This window comes from Rhinolophus hipposideros, assembly GCF_964194185.1.
Source record: "Rhinolophus hipposideros genome assembly, chromosome: 25".
NCBI lineage: Eukaryota > Metazoa > Chordata > Mammalia > Chiroptera > Rhinolophidae > Rhinolophus > Rhinolophus hipposideros.
Genome location: NC_138071.1, coordinates 25,603,235 through 25,626,946, shown reverse-complemented (window position 1 = coordinate 25,626,946; position 23,712 = coordinate 25,603,235). Strand labels below are relative to the sequence as shown.

The 23,712-nt window shown below is 42.7% G+C and overlaps 1 protein-coding gene across 1 annotated transcript in view; it reads right to left on the bottom strand.

Annotated features, from left to right (window-relative positions):
- Positions 1-23,712, bottom strand: part of CNTNAP2 (contactin associated protein 2) — a 1,518,236-nt gene that overhangs the window by 253,275 nt on the left and 1,241,249 nt on the right. The window contains exon 15 of the mRNA XM_081038748.1: positions 20,383-20,510. Within this exon, the coding sequence (XP_080894874.1) occupies positions 20,383-20,510 (128 nt within the window). The remainder of the gene's footprint in view (positions 1-20,382; positions 20,511-23,712) is intronic.

The window sequence follows — 23,712 nt, the reverse complement described above, 5'->3', positions numbered from 1 at the left end:
AACTTCTTGGACAATTCATGCACTCAGTGGCTAGTTCCCATTATTCTAGGAAACATTTAAGCGTGGTCCTTTTCTTATGAATCTAGTAAAACAAACTGCTGGACATGGTATTAGTTTCCTCTCGCTGCTGTAACAAATGACCACAAACGATGCCTTAAGACAATATAAATGTATTATCTTACAGTCCTGTAGGTCAGAAATCTGACATGGGTCTCCTGGTGCTAAAATCACAGTGTTGCGAGGGCTGCATTCCCCACTGGAGGTTCTGGGGCAGAATCCACTTCCCTGCCTCATGTACCTTCGAGAGACCACCTGCATTCCTTGGCTCATGGCCCTTCTCCCCCATCTTCAAAGCCAGCAGGAGTGGATTAAGTCCTCCGAGCACATCTCTCTGCCGCTCCTCCTCTGTCTCCCACTTCCATGTTTAAGGACCCATGTGATTACATTGGCTCTACAATGATAATCCAGGATAAGCGCCCCATTTTAAGACCCACAGTTCAATCACATCTGCAAGTCCCTTTTGCCGTGGAAGGTAACATAGGCCCAGGTTCTGAAGCTTAGGATGTAGACATCTTTGGGGGAGGGGCGCTATTTTTCCTCCTACACCTGTCTTTTCAGTGTAGCTGCCGCATAGGAATTCAGATGCCAGCACAAGACCCAGACATTTTATCACATCGTGTCAATTTAATAATGAGTGTGGAAAGCAAGTCAGCTCAGGGTTGGAAATCACTTATAAATTTTCTTTGGAGTTTTGAGCGATGATATAAAAGGAGCTAGAATCTTAGCCTAAAACCAAGTATTTGGAGCAGTACAATCACTATTCCTGCATTCCCACCACCAGTACAATCAACTCTGAAACTCAGACTCCATCACTTACGCCTCATGGTCCGTTCATACGATTCTCAGTCTGAATTGGGGAATACAAGAACTGTCTATGTTACCGAAGCCAGTCTCAAAGCTAAGTTCCCAGAGATTTGGTGGGAGGTTTCATTTTCACGTTGCAATATTACGTGCAGCCAGAAGTTCACATCCATATGTAGTTTCAAGGCTTCAGATGCAGTCTAGCTTATAACGAGGGAGATTATCCGTATAATGTCAATGGAAAAGGCTGCTTATAGTGGAGAATATTCTACTTTCTCCGTAAGCAGCCCAATGTATTTGTCTGAACTTTAGAGAATCTACTATTTCTACTCTGGTAGACTGTGAAGGCAATGGAAGTAATGCCCCAAGTCCAATGAAAAAGCTCTATATTTTCCGAATTTGCTCTGTTTTATGGAGAGTATTCAGATGTCTTTTGAAATATGTGTGTACTTAACAAGGCACCATTTCCATCAAAACTTACGAGGACAAGAGATCATAGAGTGAAACGTGTAAAACTCATGGGCTGCTCAAACCATCGTTATTGTAAGAGCCCCTGAACCGTTCGGCTCAGAGTCTTCTCCAAATAAGTTTTGCTGTAAAAACTCCTCTTGGCAATGATTTTTTTTCTCCTGTTTGTATAAGGCAAATCAGAGGTAGAGATGAGGCTTCATAAATGTGGGAGCCAGAGATACAATAGCTTAAGAAATATTTGCTGGAACATTCTATATATTCTTATGAGGCTGAGGGTCTGGTGCTCAGTGAAGCTTAGGCCTGGCTTTCATGTACAAATTACTGCGACCATCCTCTTGAAAACTGAGCGAAATTATTTGAATTGCTCGCTCTCATGAAAGAACGGAATATGTTTTAAAATTTCTCCCATCAATTCTTTTTCTTTTCCCTCTGAGCATGTGCTAAAACAAGCATACCAAAGACAAAGAAATGAAAACCTTTAGCATCAGCCACCTGGTATCAAATCTGTACGCCTCCTTCAGCCCCCTTTCCTCTGGGACATCTAAGCTCCTCTTTAGCTGCCTGGCATAGAGTATAGGCTCATTTCTCAGAGTGGTTTCCCTGCTTTTCTCTTTGGCCACATCAGTGTTCCTGCCTTCCGATGGTGATAACAGTGTCCTCTCTGTGCCTAGGCCCTACTCTGTGCTTCCAAAAACCTTGCTGCTCGGAGAGGGGAATGAGACACAGTGGGTATGTGGAGATTTATTAGTAATACGTTCATCTTGTTGTGTTCTATACTGTGTTTCTTGCCCCCCGCCCCCAAGATCACAAATGTGTGTAGGATAAAAAAGAGTGATACAGACACTAGATCCAGGCTATCTAGAAGGGTCACAGACTCTTGTAAGAATCTACTAAAAGCAGTGGTTCCCTAGGGGACCACGAACCCCAGGAAAAGCACCCTGACAGGACCATACCAAGGTATACTGGCTCAGGTTAAACCATTTTAGAGAACAATTCAATCAAAACAAAGGTGTCTTTAGTCACTAAGCAATAATCCATCTAAAGTGTGCTGGACTACTAAACCAGCACAGCACCACGCTCATTGGAAAAGGAGAACCCTCAGGTGCTTTTTGGTGCGTTCAGACCAATTTAGGATAAAGTCATGCACCGATCATATATTCCTACAATAAGATTCTTCTCTTGGAGAGAAGGTGCTGTTTCACCTTTAGCCCCAAGTTTCCAGTTTATGACATCTCTACGTCCCTCTTGAGGCCCTTGAGCATCTCCCCATTCCTGGAATGGGCGTAAGGGAAGGGAGCAGGGCTTCGGGAAGACATGATGGCGGCATCTGTTTGCACTTTACAAGTCGCCACAATTACGTGAACGAGAAAGGACCTGAAGACGGCCCAGCAGCCCTTGTCCCCACCTTGGCATCTCCAGAGACTTTCCAGGGAGAGCTACAGCAGAGCTTCAGGCTTGTTTAAGAAGGTGGGGTCCTCCCATAAACACATGGAAAGCATTTATTTATAAATGGCAAGCACCAAGAGGATGGTAGGTTACAAGACAATCTGTAATTGGGAGTCTGAGGACATATATACCCAAAGAAGAGCAGCACTCTGTCCACTTAGGCACACTGTCCTCAGGATCAGAAAGTTGAATTCAGAAATTTAATTTATTTTGTGACTCACATGCACTTGCTTCCTAAGCTATCTGGATTAGCTAAAGGAGAGGAGATAGATGTTCAATTAAAAATTCTTTCCTGGGACAGGCTGACAGGTACTGTACATGACATTCTTTCTCCCTGTCTGACACACCGAGAAAAAATTGAGTTCTATTAAAAAACCTAACCAAACTATAACTAATAACAAGGCTAAGAGGTTAGAACAGAATACATTTCTGTGATGAGAGATGAAGCATTTTAATTAAATTTTAAAGAACAGGGGCCAAGAAAGAAGCCCTATTTGTTTATAATGTTTTAAATGAATACCCCACTGGGTCATTTGTTGTCTTATGAGGGCTCGCTGGAAGAGGTTCCATATGGAAGAATAATAAAACAACAATTGATGTAAGAAACTAAGGGACCTGCGTCGGAAGGGCAAATGAACAAAGTTTCTCATATTTCATAAAAGATACCCAAATGTACTGGAAACTTCGCACAATGCCTGCCAGAAGGAACGTGGGGTATTTATTAGCATTGTTCACATAATCAAGCTTTTGTTATTAATGTTTTTAAGACTTAAAAGGCTATTTTAATTCTGTCATAAGTTAAAAAATAATTGGCAGTAATTCTACTTAACTATACAATTTATGTAAGGAGTTAGTTGGTCAATACTACATTATATGTCTCTCATAGGAATTTGGAGACGCCCTGCTCTTCTCAAAATATAATTAACATTACATGTAGCTGGTTAGAGTCCAGAAAGAGCATCAAGCCTTCTCTTGTGAACTTAATGCTCTTTTTTCAGAGCAAGATCATCCTTTTTTCATGAATAGACTTTTATAGGCATAAAATAACTTACATTTAATAAAAATGTGCAGCCATAGAAAATGCCATCCATTTGGAAAACCATGAATAGAAGGGTGTGAATTGATGAGAATTATCCTTATTTCTGAACATAAGCTAATGGATGAAACTTACTTAACAGCAGGATTATTTAAAAATACCAAATTAAAAAACAGATCAGAGGCTATTCTGTAACTCTTCCATGCGCTCCGATAAAAACACTTTATTTTAAAAATCTTTCTCACAACTGGTACCTAGATGGCTTATCAAGAGAACAAATCCTCATGAATCCAGATACACGTTAATGTACAGCTTTTCTACAACCCGAACATACGTGTCTCACTTTAGCTTCATGTAAACAGCATCTTGAGTAAGAGGAGTCCTGACTCTTCAATGTCCTGACATTCTTTAACTAGTCACTGTGATCACTGCAATTGTGACATTATTCACCAAGTTCTCTTACATGTCACAGCACACAGATGACAAGCTACTAAACAATGAATTTTAATAATAATGACTCTGGTGTCAGCAATGACAACAGTGTGATGGGCTACCCCAGGGGGCACGTGGCTCTCTCCTGGGGTGCGGCCCTCCCAGGGAATCTGCTCAGCGCCCCTTAGGACACACAAAGAGCTGTGCTGAGGGCGGAGTTGAAGGGCAGGCTCACGAGACACAGTTCTGGGGCTTAAAGAACTGGGAGGCTCTGGGATAGACCCCCTTTTCTGTAGAAATGGCCAGATGTCACTTGGCCATCATAGCAGAAATCGGGTCGCCCCCAAATTCATGTACACCTGAAACCTCGGAATGTGACTGCATTTGGAAATAGTCTGCTGCGATTAAGTTGAGGATCAGGATGAAGTCATGCTGAAATTAGGGTGGCCTCAAAGCCAATGAGTGTCCTTGTAAGAGACAGAGAAGGACGCAGTGATGAAAGGGGGACACAGAGACACAGGGAGGAGAAGGTCAGGTGAAGATGGGGGCAGACATTGGAGTTATGGTGCCACTGAGCCAGAGAAATCCAGGAGCCATCAGCAGCTGCAGAAGACAAGGAGGGAGCCTGCCCTAGAGCCTCTGTTGAAAGCGCGGCTCAGCCAACACCTTGATTTTGGACTTCCAGCCTTCGGAACTGGGAGAGGATGAAACTGTGTTGGCTGAGCCCCACGGTCTGGGGTAGTTTGTTAAGGCAGCGCTGGGAACCAATACAGCTGCTGTCTTCTCCACGTTTCTGCCAGTTCTCAGCTCTCCAGAGTCAGCTAGAATGGAGCTGGGGAGTCTTGTCTCATTGTACAAAAGGACTAGGCTTTCGTGGCACGAGTCTGACGGCCTTGCTAAGATGTAAAGGCTAAGAGTGGGGCTCAAAGTGAGCTGTGCCCATTGCACAGAGGAGTGCCAAGGAACGAGCTTGGGTTTCCTTTGACGAGAAGGTTCTCATGTCAATTGCTGGGTGTAGACTCTGCGTTAAATGAGACCACCTTCCCCAGTGCCCTTCAGCAATCCAGCTGTCCTGTACGTCTGAATACAGCCCACTTCTCTCGGAGCTGAAAGCCCACCTGAATGGGGCCTTGGTTTTCTCCCATCAGGCAGTGAGTTACTGTATTTCCAGGGTTTCCATAACAAAGGACCGCCAACTGAGTGCTAAAAACAACAGAAATTTATTCTCTTACAGCTCTGGAGGCTAGAACCTGAAATCCACGGGCTGGTACACTGGTTCCTTCGCAAGGTTTTGGGGGAAAACCTGTTCCACGTCTGTCTTCGCTTCTGGTGGTTGCCAGCAAGCCTTATTATTCCTGAGTCGGGGACAGGGAAGCTCTTCTTTGCTCTCGTCACCTCCCTCCCTGTGTCTCTGTGTCTCTGTTTTCTCTTCTGACAAGGACACCAGTCATATAGGACCAGTGTCACCCCCCCCACCTTTCCCACCCCCCGAATCCAGTGTGACTTCATCCTGACTTGAACATCTGCAGAGAACTTATTTCCAAATATGGTCACACTCACAGGTGCTAGGGGTGGGACTTCAACACATCCTTTTGGGGAACACGATTCAACCTACAACTGTCACAAAAGAAGCACAACAGAAAAGCTAGCAACAAATCACCAATAACTTTATAGATTTTTAAATAAATATTAAAGTACTATCTTTTCCGGAGAGTTTTCACACAATGAATAAAGGCTTGTCCACAATTAGTAGCTTTAAACAATGTTAAGAGGAAAGGTTTCTAATATGAAAATCCGACAATGGGTTTAATTTGTGTTTGTCTTTTATCATTGTTGGACACAGACCTGCTGTAACCCCTTCATTGAATTACCTCATTTTCTTTATTAGCAATGTTCCTTTTATTTTTCAAAATACATAGTGGAGAAAGATAAACTGTGTGAACACAGATCTTTGAAGCTAAGCACCAGGGAACAGTTTAGAATCTGAATTAAATGAAACCTTCTAAAGGTTATTCCCTCCCTATTTCTCACACTCTCCCCAAGGCCTAAGGAATATATTCAGCTCTTGGCCTAACATGTACAGGATTTTCTGGTTCCGGGTCAGGTCTCAAGTTCTCGTGGGGGTACATATCCAAAGGCTTGCTATGTGTTGCGGACTTACTTTTTACAGGAACCTTTTGCTTCAGGTGAATTATTATCTTATAATGTCAGCTCAAGTCTCCTACCCACTGTACCAATCCCCACGTCAAACTATTCCCGCTCATTCTACCATTCCTCCAGGATCCCGCCCAAGGTGACAGATGGTAACTGCACCTTCTGCTTTTACCTTTATATGCTTTCTCATGACGAGAGGCATCTTTTCACCTTTCTTGTTCTAAACTAGGTTACAGAGTTCTTAATTGCAAAACCATCAGTCATACTTCCGTGCGTGTGGCCTGTGAGGATGTCTTGTATACAGCTGGTGCTCAACATAGATTTACCACTGATAATGGATTCTTTTGTGAACCTCAGATAATAATTCATTATTTCTGAATGACTTTAATTTGACAGAAATAATAATGGTGGCAGCCAGCAATTTGTATTTAAGCTTAATTCCTGTTAGTTTTACAAAACTGAGGGGTTTAAAGAAGTTTCACTCTTTTGTATAACATTTATAACTACCATTACTGAGAACTCAGTGCACCAGATACTGTTTTAAACTCTTCACATACATTCGTCTCATTTTATTCCCATAGCAACCTTTTGCACGAAGCATAATTATCTCTATTTTACAGATGAGGAAATTGAAGCTTAGTGAAATTAAATAACTTTTCCAATGTCACGCTGCTGGCAAATGGAGGAGATGAGCCTAGGTCTGCCTGCTCCCAGATGCCGTCTGCTTAGCCAGAATTTCTATAATATCCCTGTCATAAAAATCTTCCAGAAAACGTCTTCAAAACAGAGTCTTTGACTCTACTCTTGAAATTCTGAATCAAAATCTCTGGGGAGGGGCTGGAAATCTGCATTTGGACAAACACCCCAGAGGATTTTTGTGATCAAATTTAGGAAACACTCAATGATATGACATGGCTGACCAATATTGATAAGAAAGCCCTGTGTTGGATGTTGCCCATATACAGTTTGACTTTCATCACATGCACGTTCCCTGTGGTTCAAATCTAGCAGAGAAACAAGGCTCACAGATCCAGTTCCTGCAGGCTGGCCACGTCCCAGGAGTGTGCAGGGTCTAGGATTCACCTTGCACTTGCCCAGGCCTCGGAAAATGGCTGTGTGACCTACCGTGTTTCCCCGAAAATAAGATCGGGTCTTATATTAAGGTTTGCTCCAAAAGACTCATTAGGGTTTATGTTCAGGGAATGTCATCCTGAAAAATCATGCTAGGGCTTCTTTTCCGGTTAGGTCTTATTTTCAAGGAAACACGGTATGCAACCTTAGAAGCACCCTGTGCTTGGTTTCATGCTCTGCTGTCCCGTTCTGATAACCTGCATGCTTCCTTCACAGGGCCCTGCATCTCAATTGTCCTGGGCTGGACACAGTACACGTGTGTAGCCACCCCTCTCAGGAAGGTGATACAGCAGGACTACATGAGATAAGATACCTGTTGAAGGGAAAGAGACCAGGTGGGGTCCTCCCTGTGGAGAAGGGGTTGGGAGCCAGAGGAGAAAGGCAAGGGGCGGCTTGGTTATGCTCAAGTGCTGCTTTGTGTCGAAGGATGGAGCAAACAGGGAGAGGATTCCTGTGGAAAAGAGTCAACGCAGCCCATCTGACTGCTTATCCTGGAAAAGGACCATTTCCCAGGCTGGCCAGTGGAAACTCAGATTCCAGCAAGGTTAAGGGCATGACAACTCAGAGTACCTCATTGTCATCCCTCAACTGTTGTACAGACAAGGCGATTTGTGCTGGACAGCTGCTTCTTCTGGGGTACGTGCCAGGCAGGGGCTGCCCATGTGACCAGCACCCAGGAAAACCTCTGGGCACTGAGTTGCTAGCAAGCTCCCTGGTTGGCGTGTTTCACTGTGTCCTAACTTGATAGAAGGGGCCAGGGAACTATTGGGCCTCTTTCATCAAGGCACGAGTCCCATTCCATCCTCATGACCTAAATATCCCCCCAAAGCCCATTTCCTAAGACTATCACACTGAGGGTTAGAATTTCAACACCTGGAGTTTGTGGAGACACAAACACTGGTGTATGACACTTACTTCCCCCATTCCTACCTTCCCTCAACTGGCTGGAATGTGGCCTTAGCACTGTGTGTCTGTATAGCTCTCTCATACTACCTCTCTTGAACAATCAGCATCTATCCCTACACTGAAAAGGACTAATACTTAACTTGTGGACCAGAAAGGAGACAGTTATGGGTGGCAGGAAAAAGGGTTGGGGGGTGGTGCACGTGTCAATCATGAGATCTCTAGGCGGAAAGGGGCACAGAATGGGAAAGCTGGTGGGAAAGTAGTGGCAAACTACTTTGCAGTTCTTACCAGCTAAATGCAGGTCTCGTCAAGATGTGTGAGTCCTACGAAGGCAGGTTAACCTGAGAATTAATCACACTTCCGTCCTATTTTGCAGTGTATATTATGCTCGAGGTAATGCAGCTATAATATCCCTTTTCTAAATACTGTTATTTTAGTTTTGGGCTAGTAAGCAAAACCGAGATTGTACTGCATTTCAAAGTATAATCTAAAGTTAAAAATAAAATTTTAAAAGAATGAAACTGATGAAGTAAGCCTCTAACCACATTCCAATACGCAAACAAGTTATTCCAAGAATAGAAGGAGGAGAAATGGAACTTCTCCTAAGAAAAAAAAAATACTTATCTGTAGTTAAAATGTTATATTCTGCCCCATCTGCGTGGCTGATACACAGGAAATATTACAGAGCTGCTGAGAAATGCTCTATGTATCTTCCAGGCATATCCCAGGTTCTTTTTGGTCTTTTCTGACATTAGGTTTAGTCCCAAAGGAAAAGTCCCACCTTTTCTCCTCCTTCATATTTAATCCCTTTTTTTACTCCAGGAAGAATCATAACAGGCCCACTAGTAGCCACAAGTAAGACTGAATTCCAGATAGGGACAGGCTTTCAGGCTCTCTAAAGTCCCTTCTCACTGAAGCTCTTGTTGGGAAGGAAAATGTTTCCTCTACCTTTCTAGGTTCTTCTGGCTAATCTAACAATTAAATTAACATAAAACGGATTAACAGGAGAAAATCAAATTTAGTTACATATATATGGTCACGAGAGGTGGAGTACAGCATAGGGAATATAGTCGATGCAATTGTAACAGCTATATTTGATGTCAGATGGGGTAGTCGATTGGGTTGGTTTATCACTTTGTGAGGGGTGTAAATGTCTAACTATTACATTGTTTTGTACACTTGAAACTGAAAAAAAACAGAAGTGCTAGCTTTTTTGATCTCTGGTGCTTTTTGTTTGTTTGTTTTGGGTGTGGAGAAAACGAGACAGTCAGGTCTAACTTAATCTTTGGTTAAACCATAAGAGTAAACCAAGTACCCAATAAAAATGAATATCCCATGTTACCCCATGACAATCTTGACTTCTTGAGTCAGTTACCCTATTATCTCAGGTATGACAATGGAAGGAAAACCAGAATGGAATATTTGAGATGTCTGTCTGTCTAGTCACAAGTTCGGTGAAAACCAGTGAAACATTTCTGTGAAATAACAGGCCATATTTTAAGTTCAAGTCCTAATTTGTACCCTATTCAGTATAGTAGAATTAAATTCTAAAGGTCTAAATACCTTAAACAAAATTGATTGGGTAATCTACTAGAATTGAACTAAATAGTAGAATTAAATTCTAAAGGTCTAAATACCTTAAACAAAATTGATTGGGTAATCTACTAGAATTGAACTAAAGAATACTTAAATCATCAGACATAAAAATTACAGAAAGGATTGCCGAGCCATTTCATTACCTAAAGCTTGAGTATGTCAAGAAAATCCCTGAGCAGAAGAGGCAGAGATGGAATCTTAATGGTTAAACAATCTCTCCTTCCTCAAAAGACCAAGCTATCCTTGCTGAGTCTGGTTTTTCTATTTACACATAAGTATTGAGAAATTCTTGATTAAGTCTTGGTCTAGCAACTGATATTTTCTTCCTCATAGGCAGCTGGAAGGTATTAATTTACTTTAAGACAATTGACTCTTGGACTGGCTCAAAGATAAAAATGAAAGGATAGGAGGAAGAGGTCCCCTTTTCTTTTTCATTTGAGACTTTACATCTAGTTCGGAGGAGCAGTTTACCATGCCAGTGTTTGGATACAAATTCAAATGTACTTTTTCCCATGCACGCTCCTGGTGAGTACTGAATTACAATTTATTTTAATGATCGTAATACGAATCTTACAGAACACTTGGCAATAGTTTAGCACCATTTGCTTTTTATCCTGATGACTAGGAACATTGCTACTACAGAACCACCAGCAAACTTCAAGAAGAGGATATTTAAAAAGTTTTCTTCAACAAAGTGCCTGTGTTTTCAACGCTTACATGTAGTTAGCATTGTGAAAAGAAGCTTTATGAAAAGCCAAGTAGATAACACAAAATAGGTGAGCCGAAACACGGTTTTAATTATGCCAGAGTGGGGTAGTTTATAGCTCACAGCTTAGCACCCTAACATAGGTCTGAAGTACTGACTAATTGTAATTTTGTCAGTAATAACCTTGAGACACGGATAAACAAAAGTGTGCAAAGTTCTGCCTGGATCTCTGAAGGACCAGGGGGGCAATCTAATTTAAACAATGAGTTCTATCAATTTAATACTTCACATACACCTTAATTTAGAAATACCAGAGAAAATATAAAAACTTAGAGAGTTTTTTTTTTTTTAATCCTGAATTTGAAGATAATGATCAGATCCAAGGGATTTGCAGGGTATAAAAGAATGAAAGTTTTCATTTAGTGAAGATGAATAAATGTGCAAAAACCTTGTGGGGTTAAAAACAGTTGTGCATATAAATCAAGTGGAAGATCCATTTTTGGACCCCAATAGCAATTACTGTCTGCACATTTTTCTGCAATTTATCATGAAGCACCTCGTGGCACTGCCTCCATTGTTAGTCTGAAATGCTTATTTAAATCTTTTACGGTTATTTAACCATTCATGTTCATTTAATGAGCTCACATGTGAGTGCCTCAGTGTTGCAGGCACTGCCCTTGGAGTTGTGATATATATCTCTCCCCGAGTTCTCATCTACTGTTGGGGCTGAAGGCAGTAATAATGCAAATGAAGAAAGGACAGAGGTTGTTGTATAATAAATAATGTATCTGGTCTTTGTCCCAAGGTCCTGGGATGGAGCTTCTAGACCCTTGGAATTTCCTCAGTGATTGGAGAGTTTCTGTTATTCATGGTAGGCCCTGGTCCACACCTCAATTCATACTAATGGGGTAACTCTTAGTGGACACCCAATACTTACAAGATGGGGGCTGGCTCTGTCAGAAAGACCAGCCTTGGGGTTAGAGGGTTGGGGCTTTGAACCACGAGACATCAGCCTGATCTCCAGGGAGCAGAAGGAAGAAAGGTCCACTCAAAAAAACTCTGGACACTCACTGATGTGCTGGGAGGGTGACATGTCTTCACTCCACGAGGAGAAGACACAGGAGCTCCACGTCTGAGTCTGAGACCCTTCCAGACCTCACCATTTGCATTTTTCATTCAGCTCGTCCCGATTTGTATCCCTTATATAAAACTCTAATCATAAGTACAGTGTGTTCCTGAGTTCTTTGAGTCATTGTCGTGAATTATTGACCCTGAGCGGATAGTGGGAACCCCGAAACTTGTGGCCTGTGTCTAAAGTGAAGGCGGTCTTGTTAGGGGCTGGGACACCTATGCTGACTCTGGGCAGGTAGTGTCTGAAATGCAGTGATCACCCCAGACAGCCATGAGTTCCACAGAGAAAGAAGGAAAGGAGGTGGTCAGGTGTGGGTGGCAACGTTAGCTGATGGGTAAGCAAGGCCTCTTGGAAGAACTAACAAGCAAGCTGAGACCTGCAGCCCCCGGGATGCTCAGGGAGAAGGTTCCAGGCAGAAGAAACCACCAGCAAACATTCTTGAGGTCGCAACAAGCACAGCATGTTGGACACATGAGACCAGGGGCCAGGAATGGAGGAAGTGGGGAGGCGTGGTGGGTGGGGCTGGATTATACACGGCCTATGACATGTGGAAAGGGGTTTGCCTTTTCAGAGTGATGGGAAGCTATCGGGTGGTTACGTCAGAAAGTGCTGTGATCTGATTTCTAGCTTTGGACAGGCACTGGATACCAGGTGCGAAACATGAAGTTCAACTTGGAGTGTTTACATTTTGACTGCCAACTTTCTTGTAGGCTCCCCGAGGGCAGGAAATGTACTTTGTGCTTTTCTACAGTCACATAGTGCTTCACGTCAATGCTGAGGTACATAGAGAAGGCACTATATACATATAGGCTGAAACATGAATATGCATGAAGAAAGATGAGAATACAACTGAAGGGGAGAGGAATCTGTGCTGAATACTATCGTGTTTCCCTGAAAATAAGACCTAGCCGGACAATCAGCTCTAATGCGTCTTTTGGAGCAAAAATTAATATAAGACCTGGTCTTATTTTACTATAAGACTGGGAATATAATACAATACAATACAATACAATACAAAACAATACAATACAATATAATATATAAGACAGGATCTTATTTTACTCTAAGACCCGGTCTTATATAAGACCGGCTCTTATATTAATTTTTGCTCCAAAAGACGCATTAGAGCTGATGGTCCGGCTAGGTCTTATTTTCGGGGAAACATGGCATCAGTGGTTGAACTGCAAGGTTACTAGGACTGAGTTTGAAAAATTGATAAAATCTGGATTAAAGCAGAAAAAAAATCCCACCATAATCTATACATTTAAAAAAAATCCTATACATTTTTCCTAATTTTTGAAAAAAAATTAAATATCTAGGTCAGGGGTTAGCACACTATGCCCCTTGGGTGAAATCCAGCCTGCCAGCTATTTCTGTTGACATTTTACTGGAACCTGTCCTGGCCCATTTGTTTACACATTGTCTAGGGCAGCTTTCACACGACGCGGTTACGGAGTTGTGACAGAGCCCGCACGAGGCTGTCTCGTCTTTTATAGAAAAAAGTTTGCTGACTTGCGATCTAGACAAAAGGCTGCCCTTTGTGACTGTTACTGGGATGGTCAACACAGTGTGCGTCACTAGTCTCTCAGCGCGTTAGTGTCGTCTAGGCTCTCAGCGTGTTAGGTCGTCTAGTCTCTCAGTGTGTTAGGGTCGTCTAGGCTCTCAGCACGTTAGGGTCGTCTCGGCTCTCAGAGGACAGTTTCAGAAGATGGCAGCAAGCAAAGAGATGGTTTCCATTCGCAGTGAGAGAAGAAGAGGAAGAAGGAAATGAGAGGTTGTTTACATGGAAGGACATCACCCTGGGAACCCAGCACATGCAGCTGTGCTCTAAGCAGGTACTATGGCTACCACCTTCTAGAAGGAGGCTAATGCCTCAGCTATGAGACAAGGCTGCTCTGCTCCAAGAAGAGTAAAGGGAACAGATAGTGAATACTGGACGAGGACATAGGCAGAGCTTTTCTGCTCTCAAGCCTGTCAGTCTTTCCACAATGAAGTAATATAATAACGGTGAGGGTAACCCCACTTGGAAAGCACTGACCATGCACAAGGACTGCAAGGAACCAGGCTTCCTAGGAACAACCTCAGTGATGCCATTACGATTATTCTCCTTTGCAGCTGTGGGAAGGCTGTGGGTGGAGAGGAAGCCCAGACAGGCTCCGGAGCTTGTGCAAAGGCACGTGGGTCACTACCAGGGAGGACCTGGGACTCAGGCCTCAGGTGTGTGTGATTCCCAATCCACGCTGTTCAGAATGCAGCTCAACACCTTTGCCATTCAGGTGTGGGCCACTCAGGTGGGGCCCATGGGCCAGCAGCGGCGGCAGCAGCACCTTGCAGCTTCTCAAGTCCTGGCCCAGACTTCCCAAATCAGAGTCCCCAGGTGAAATGTAAGCACAGTCAAGTTGTAACACACTGCTTACACAAGGCCTCCCGGCTTTGTTCCAACTGCCACTCCACTGGTTAAAAATTTCACCTTTAATAATCCATGAAGTGCTCCCAGATGGGGCCGCGTCCTGATGTTCTCTGTAAAGGCTGTCTGCCAGGTTGAATTAGCTTCCCGGATTCTGAAATAGGTTTGAATCGGTGGCACCTAGCATTTCCCTCCATTCCACGTGTGCTTCACGCCGGGAACTCTTAGAACCAACACGACAAGCCTAACTCTTCGGCAAACAGTTTAGAGCGATGGATCGATTGCTTGGAAAGTTCAGCAGAGGAACCCAGCTGTGGGGATTCAATTTACAGAACAAAGTCCCTCCTGTATCTGGGCTCCTGCCACTTCTGCTGAGTACCAAGTTCAGGGAAGGGACAAGTGTCCAGAGAGGGAACAAGGAGGCGGCAAGGCCCACTCAGCCAGACAGCTGTCCTCTGTGGGATGTGACAATTCTTCCACATGCAAGCAGTGTTTCCAGGGACAGCTGGGAAAGTCAGTCGCACGCACACAAATACTGTATGTATTATAAGAGACAAACACCCCCTTTTTTTTCTTGTCCAGACTGTAATTTCACTTCCATTTCCACAGGGAGTTTGCAGCTGAGGTTGCAGGTCACCTAGAATCACAGAGCTAACTCCTCCCAGGACGTGTCCCTTTCTCCTCATTGTCTGAACTCACCCAGGAGTCTCCAAAACCAAAGCGAAAGCTTCCTTCTCTACTTCTGCCGCGGTGATTGGAGCTGCCCTCAGATATGCCCAGAGGGCTCAGTCCTTTCATGAGAATCAGCCGAGGTTTGATCCTGTACATTTGGCTATTCCTGCTGCTTTTCAGAGCTCCTCCTGCTTCTCAGTGGGCAAGCTGCCCATGACAATAGCAGTGGGGGCTGGGACATCAGGAAAACAACACAGGTTAATGGTTTCTACATATCATTCTAGCTTTTTTTTTTTGTCTTCTACTATCAAGCAAAACACTGCCTAGAAGGGGAAAAAAACAAAACAAAACCCAGAAGTCACCAACTGTCTGCCATGGGCCCCTCATCCCTATGGCTGCAGGTTTTCTCTCAGGGTTCCAGATGGTTGCTCTCACCGCGGGGTCAGATTAAGACTCAGGTACCACATTAAGGCACTGCTCAGCTGGAGACAGGCAGGGACTCCAGGTAAGAGTTCCAGGGAAAAGCTCCCTCTTTGGATGTCAGCATTCATCCCGGCCGCCACAGAGAATTAACAAAGATGCAGGTTCTTGTCAAAATCTCTCTCAATGCTCTGCCATAAAGCATCTGGGAGCCCCCGGGCTGGGTCCTTAACCTCCCTAGACCCCAATTTCCGTGTCGATAAAGTGAGAGGTCTGCACTGTTTGAGCCCTAAGACTTCCATCGTTAGGACGTACTTCTTTGTTCCTGCTTTGCGCTATACTGGAGACAAGTACACGCAGCTGCATTTTGTGGGAAGACGCGGGGAAAGGAAAAGAATGTGGAGCACCTACTGAGGAAATAATTACTGAGAGTGACGAAATGTTATCCATTTCTGGATTTGCCCTGAAACCACACAGACCTTCCGGCCCTGACACCAACTGGCAAACCACCTAAACCCTAGTTCTACTTTCTCAGTGGTACACGGGAGTCACAGATGTCACTCATGCATGATGTTGGGAAAATCAAGAGAGGAAACGAACATACAGGGCTCGGCTTACCACCTGCGTCCTGGGCCCTTTCCCTTTCTTGTCTATTCCAAGCCTGATATAGCAAAGAACGAGGGGATAAGCCAGCTCCCTGTCCTTCTCTGGTGCCCAGGCAGTGGCTTCGTTTCCACAGAATCACTTCCGAGCTCAGGTGAGCAGCCGCTCCTCCAGCCTTGTGGAGACTCACCTGGTAGCAGCTCACTGAGCTGCTCACACACTGAGCACAGCTCACACACACGCTCGGGCGATGGTGTGGCCTGTGTGTACCTCTGGGTACATCCTGTGGGGACCACACTCATGTACAACCCCCATCCCTTCCCCAAAACACCTTGTCTGTGCAGGAACACCGTGTAGGTAAGTCAGTGCCTTGCCTTCCTGCTAAGGGAATGGCTGGTTATGGTCCTCGTGTATACAAGTCTTGCAGCAAAGATAGCACACCCTTTATATTTCTCTGTTATATAAGAGTATATTCCCTGAGAACAAATGTCCTGGGTCACTTGGATAAAATGCTGTCACCGTCTTTATTTCTTTCACCCTCAGCTTTGTCTGTGCTGAGGGTGACTGTACTGTCTGCCTCACTTCCTCCTCTGGGACTCTCTGAGTCACCTCTGCAGCTCTAGGAAACTGCATTTCCATCCTAAGGCTCCAGCCCTACTCCAGCGCCCCGCCTGTCTGCTTTGACAGCCAAGGACTTCTGAGTCCTTGGGGGACACAGTTCCCTGAGCCATTCCTATCCAGATGTGTTGGAAACACGTGCCTCTGCAGCAAACTTGCCTCTGATTAATTGTTTAAAGTCTCCGTATCCCCAGGGGAGATAGGAGACGTCTTTACCTCATATGGCCAAGAACAGAGCAATTATCAATCAAATACTTCATTTCTAGAATTAATGATATTCGCCATAGATATAGTCTGAATAAGATTTCTACCTCCAAAACCACAAATATTTTATTTTTGAACTTCTTCCATTAAATTTAGAAACCCCTCTAAGTACTACTATATCAAATTTGAAAACAATTTCTACTCTATCAGTGATTTTGATCCTTCTAGATAGTTCTTTTGTTTTTTCCTAGGTGAGGACACAAATGTCCGGGGTCACTTGGATAAAATGCTATCACCATCTTTATGTCTTTCACCCTCAGCTTTGGCTTAAGAAGGGGATTTGTAATTTTACTGCACTTTTTATCATAGTTAACCATCCATCACCAGTCACACTTCCAGTTTCATTTACATTGGAGGTTTCCATTTGAAGGTATTTGGGGAAAGAAAATAAGCATTTCATAGCGCTACCTGGGAAATGGAGCAGACCTGAGTGGAACTCACTGATTTTCTTTAGGATTTTGATTATATGGGTCTATGAGTTTAGATGAATCAAAGTAAAAATGAAACTCAGCAGGCATGATGAAATCAACTGAAACCACTGAAACGGTTGGTCAGAGCCCCCCAAATTGCTTCATCTTTAAGATGGGGGGCGATCCGGAACCTAATTCAAGAGACAGCTTCCGGGGGCTGTCATCACTCAGCTCCTCAAACAGAGAAGGACATTTTTCAACAATGGATTGGTTTTTCTAAACGGTAGCTGTGCAGTAAATGACACTCAGTTAACCTCTATAAAAACAGGATTAAAGTGCTATGCCACTTTTTAAATTACAAAAATTGGACTTTAATCGCTGCAACATTCATGCTATATTGATACATGGACATGAGAGGGTGGGGGGAGTGGTCGAATAAGACCCAAATGACGTATTTTTAGAACAATCTGATTAGCAGTGAACTCACGGAAGAGAATGGAGTTGGGGAAACAACCCTGATCTTGAGTGGAAAGAGAAGTTTATGTTCTCTCTGTCTTTCCTCCTGGACCCTCCCAGAGGCTGCAAAGGTACACAGGAATTTGTTGTGCAAATGACATTTTAAAAGAAATATTTTGTTCATTTGTAAAACAGAGAGGCTAATATTTACCTGACCCCCCTCACGGGGGTGGAAGCGGAGTGGGGCATGGAGGCTATATCCAAGGAAATCATACTTGTGTAAATACTGGAACGGGCCATGAATGGAACACTTTATCATTACTGTATCCATGTTAGAACAATCTTAAAGGGGAGGTGGGCATCAAAACTGCTGACTGCTACCTGGAAATTCAGGTGTAATATTCTCAGCTGCCTGCAAAAAAAGATCTCTCTCGCTCTCTCTCTCTCTCTCTGACACAAAAGTATTCCACATAATTGCAATTAAATATGGGCTGTGCTTTTGTTTTCATGAGTATCAGATAAAATACAGACTAAAAGAATCTCTCTGAAGCTGAGCACTACAAAAACCCTGGAATCATGCAGTATCAATGAATGGCATAGCTCTTTGTCTTATCAAGGGGCCCTAAAGATGTCTCTGAGAACAAACAGCCTTGGGAACGAAATGCAAATGAACACCGACCACCATACTTTCCCTACTTTCTCTTTTTAAATATAAAGTCTGCCTGAAATATATTATCTATCACTCCTTTCTTAAGCATCACCTGCAATAATTTTCTATTGCAAAATCTAAAATTATAAAACATTTTGTGTTTTCCAACAGTTTTTCATGTGTATGTCTCAAAACATGGTTTGAACTTCTTTTTCGTGTTCCGCCAGAGTACCTGGTAAAGTGCTAGACAAATAGCAGACATGATAAATTCTTCCTGGAGACTGATTAATTCAGTAAGATAAAACAAGTTAATATTAGCTATAAACTGTTCTTATCCTCCCTCATCTACTATTTAATGTAGCTGGAATCTCCTTGTTCAAGAAGGGTAACAAAAGTTTGCAGAAGTCAGATTTTCTAACTATATCGAGTTCATCAATTGCTTAATGGCAATCCCTTCTCTAATTCAAAGCTAACTTCAGAATTAGAACTCGTAAATGAGAACTACTTTATCTGTACATATTAATTATGTAATTATGACATAATGGAACCAGTTTTTACTAGGCAACACACGAGAACCTGCCTATTTTGAGGGACACGCCAGGCCATCTCTCAAAATTTTTGTTTAAAAATGCATATTTATTAGTCTTCTACATCAGTATGTTTTTCTTCAGCAATTGAAACGAAATTTCTTATTGCACAGTCCTACTAAGCCTGACTAGACAAATGAAGTATTACTGTTTAATAAATGCATGATGAAGCTCTTTGGACCAATTTCCATGTGAAAGGCAACGTTTTCATTTTCTCTCCGTAAGAAGAGAAAACCAGCACAAACTCCATCTCTCTGTTGTGCCAGGGACTCTATGTTGTTTAATCGCCGACGGCCTCGGTTTCCTAAGTAGTCAACAGTGAAGCATGCGTCCTTACGGTCCTTAGGACACCTCTTGGAGTGGACGCGATCATTTATTACATGGAGTCGGTCTAATTCTCCCTTGATTTATGGCAGTGGTGACAAGGTTGCTTCTCACAGAATGCCTTGCTGGAGGAACCCAGATCCACTAAAATCTTTATGGGCTCCCCAGGACGAGTCGGGACGCAGGTGGTATTCTCATTGCCGTAACCAAGGACACGGAGGGTTTGCCTGAGGTCTCCTGGCAAGTTAGTTATTCAGGGAACAGAATCTAGGTCTCCTGAGGCCTAGCACACAATCGCAATAGCGCAGAACTTCCAGGGGGAATGCTCAAATCACGTGCACAGACAAGCAGAGGGGACACGCCACCCAGGACGCTCACTGCAGAATGCCCATAGCAACCTGACGCCGTCCCCTCTCACAGCACATAGAGCACATGGAAGGGTACCAAACAACATAAAATCCTAACGCTGCCCTTAATTAGGTGGGATCAGCACTCTGACTCCCTGCTCTCCTACAGGCCAAGCTAGCGGCCCCAAATTCCTCTCCTGAAAGCAAGACACAGTCACAGAAACAATCTTTGGCGTGCAAGGGACTAGCAAGCTCTGATGATGAAATCTGAGAGCAATAATGTCAAACTTTATATGACCGTAATCCTGGTTTACAACAATACATGAAACCACCATACTGCTGTTTATATGACCATCAGCTCGGTTACGATGGTATAAACAGCGTGCTAATGGCATTAACCGCAGCACTGGCAGAATCACAGCGCTGAGGGTTGCGGTTATGCTATTCGCATCGCTGTTTAGATGTCACCATAAACTTGGGCAGGCAAGCATGTTACACATGGGTAGACACGACAAGGAAGACGGACGTCCATGTTTTATGTCCAAATCTAGGCTCCTGTACTGGAGACTTTTGGGCTGTCGCCTTCTTCTCTGTGCTAAGGTCTGTCTGGCTGTCCAGTTGGCTGTTTGGGTTGCACGACGTTTGTTATGAAGCTAGAGAAGAGCAATCTGTTTGGTGCCATCCTCTGATTTGCTGGGAAGTATTATTTAAAACTGATAAGAAAGTAAAAGCCGCAGCTGCTGGGCAAACTTACTGTCTCCTTGGCAGCGCAGGGGACCCACACTCAGTTTGGCTTCAGAGCCTTGCCGGTCAGTGTCTCCAACCACCACCTGGTTCACCGGTAGGTGATCTTTGTAGGATAAGAAGCCGGCATCCTTCCTCCTGAATCATGGGGAGAGATGGAAAAAGAACAGGGGGCTGAGTCAGAAACGTGTGTCTTCTGAGAACTGCTTAAGCTGTCTAAGAATTGACCACATTCTATGCATGTTCAGAAGTTCACTAAATAGACACAGAGTTAAAGGGTTGTTTTCTCCCTTCCACCAGGTGGTGTCATAGCGCATTGCTCAGAAGCAACTGGGACATCCTCACCTTCTGGAAACCAGGACCAACACCCTGATTTCCAGAACATCACAACCAGCACGCTGCAGGCTATGTTAGGCTGAGAGGAGACGTCGGTGCAGCTTGAAGAAAACACCAAACACTGAGCACACATGCAGAGTTTGCTGTTGTAATGGAATCCAAAGTTCAACAAAGTCAACCTGATTTCTTACATAATACCGTGTTTCCCAGAAAATAAGACCTACCCAGAAAATAAGCCCCAGTTAAAATTGTCATCCGGATGGATGCATTCAGTACATTATGATGATGTTCCAGAAGAAGATGACATGACTGTATTTGAATAAATGCAGATTGTTGTACATGAAAAAATAAGACATCCCCGAAAATACACCCTAATGAGTCTTTTGGAACAAAAATTGATATAAGGCCCGGTCTTATTTTTGAGGAAACATGGTATATAATACAAAACCCTGTTGAAGAAAAAAAAATAAAATAACAATCCTTTGTCATCTTAATTGCTTTGAAGCAGTCATTTCAGAGGCTTCTCTGAATAAGGGACATTCAGATAAGGGACACATTTTTGTTCCTTCATTTCTCTTGTTTATTTTAACAACTGAAAGAGTTTGAGTGATGTTTCCAACACAGAGCAGGTGCTTACTGTCTATTTCTCTCTATAATGGGGAGTGGAGCTGACTCTTCTCCTAGCTTCCTTCTCCTATTTGTACTTACCTTGTTTCAGGTCTCCTAATTCTACCCTACGCCACTGCACATAAAAGAAGAAGACACGCGAGCTGCAAAGTTCTGATTCCAGGATGGAGCACAGACATCCAGGAGTTGTTCTTGGGGATGGACCCCAGGTGAGTTATGTACAGCTGGACATCACCTTACTAGGAAATCCCTGGCCCTTTATCCCCTTTTCATGCTGCTGAGACGAAGGGGTCCCCTTACCTAAGGCTGGATGGGTGGGAGTCACAAACCAGTGTAAAGTCATTCCCCAAATTTACCTTTTACGTTTTTTCCCCACTGTTCAGTCTAAGCATAAATAACAAATTTTAAATTGTACATATGGCTGATCACAGGAAAGAAAACTGATTTTGGAGGACAGAAGAATGAGAGACAGTGTTCAATAATCAGGTTAAAGATTCACCCCTTGCACCTCTTGGCACAGAGTGCAGGGGCTGGAGGGGAACCAACTAGAAGGCTGCATTTACCATGTTCTGTGTTAGGAGCAGCTACGTGTCCCTGACCTTCTAGCGGACTCATTTGTCAATATTCAAAAGGGCTGGTATTCAATTATTTTGCAAACAAAACTGATTAACATCAGAGATGACAAAAATTTACAAGCTACAGTTTATCAAAACCTTTTACATCATTGATCAATGAAGCTGAAAACTTAACATCATGATTCATCAGATGGACTCAATTTCATACTTTTATCCAATGTCGTACGTGTATCTTTAGTTACCATTTTTCTGTGGTAACTATGGCAGTCAATAAAGTCAAGTATCCAAATGAACAAAACAGAGGCAGATATTCAAATTAATAATCCAAGACGATATAAAAGAATGTGTATTCAATCACACTGCAGTAACTAAAAGAATTAGAGCAAAAATGACTAATTTCTATCACTATTTTAGAGAAAATATTAATTTCAACTTTAAAAATATTATTTTAAAAGACTTTCTTATATTGAACATAAAATATTACTTCACTAGAACCTATATATTATTTTCATACTTATTTATAAGTGTGTATTTGAAAAACTTTTGATGATAAGGTGAGGATAAAAAAATATGAAGAACACTACTCTGATTCACGTACTCGTGAAACAGTAATAATAACAGGATATCCTTATCGAGTACCTATTTACACTGGACTCTTTCTTATATATTAGCCTCTAATCTGAAATCAATTCTTCCTTACAGAAAGAATTGGGATCACTGTCTCCATTTTATTGGTGAGAAGGATGAGAATCAGAGAATTCATCTTGACCAAAGCCACCATCTCATAAGTGTAGAGAGTGGGTTCAGATGTAGATTATCTGGATCCCAATCTAGGATTTTCCACTAAAAAAGGGGGTGGGGGAAACAAAGCAGAGGAAAACAAACAACCCCACCCCCCCCATATGCCAGTTAAAAGCCTTTGTCTTTTAATTCTCATTTATAGATGAGGTGAAAAAATGCCTTTTAGATGAATTTACCTTCCTAAAATGTTGAGGTTATTTATTCGTAAGTAGTCAATTTAAAGATATTTCTAATGTTTTACTCATATGCACCCCCTACTTCATTTACATACTAAGTAAAACAAAGGTCTAGAACTGCCTCATCTCCAAATTAACCACCGAGTTCAATAATAAAGTTTATAGAAGGTTGCAGTTCAGCTAGTAGTTTACACTTAGATATTCCTAACCAAACCAAGAAAACAGGAAAAAAATAATTATCAGCTGAGAAAAAGGGATAAAGATACTTTCTCCGCCATTTTTTTTTGATGTTCTGTTGTCTTGCTTTATTTATTCCTCCCCCCCAAAATGTTTTCATTTTAGACAGATGGAGTACTTCCCCACTAACAACAAAAGAAAAATTCAAACTTAGAGAAAAAGTACGAAAATACTTGTATATCCTCTATGTACATTCACAGCTTGTTAGTATTTTTACTGTAACATTTAAAGTAAGTTGCATGAAACATGGAAACCGTAGTATTTCATTATTAAATACATTATTATGTAGCCTCTAAGAATGAGAATATTCTTTCATAAAACTACAATAACATTTTCCCTTCCAAGAAATTGAAGATTGAAACAATAATATTATTCAATATAGAGTCCATATACATTTTCCCAAATTTACTTATCGTGTCCTTTTAAAATTTAGTAACAATTCAAGAGTATGAGAGCTCTAAATAGGGCTGGGTAGATTTTAAAGCCGACAACTGTGTGTGAAAACTCACAAAGCAGTGGACTGGCCTGGGAACAAATTGGCTGTGGAAACAAATTCATGGTATTGATAAAGCCGATGGGCTAGAACAA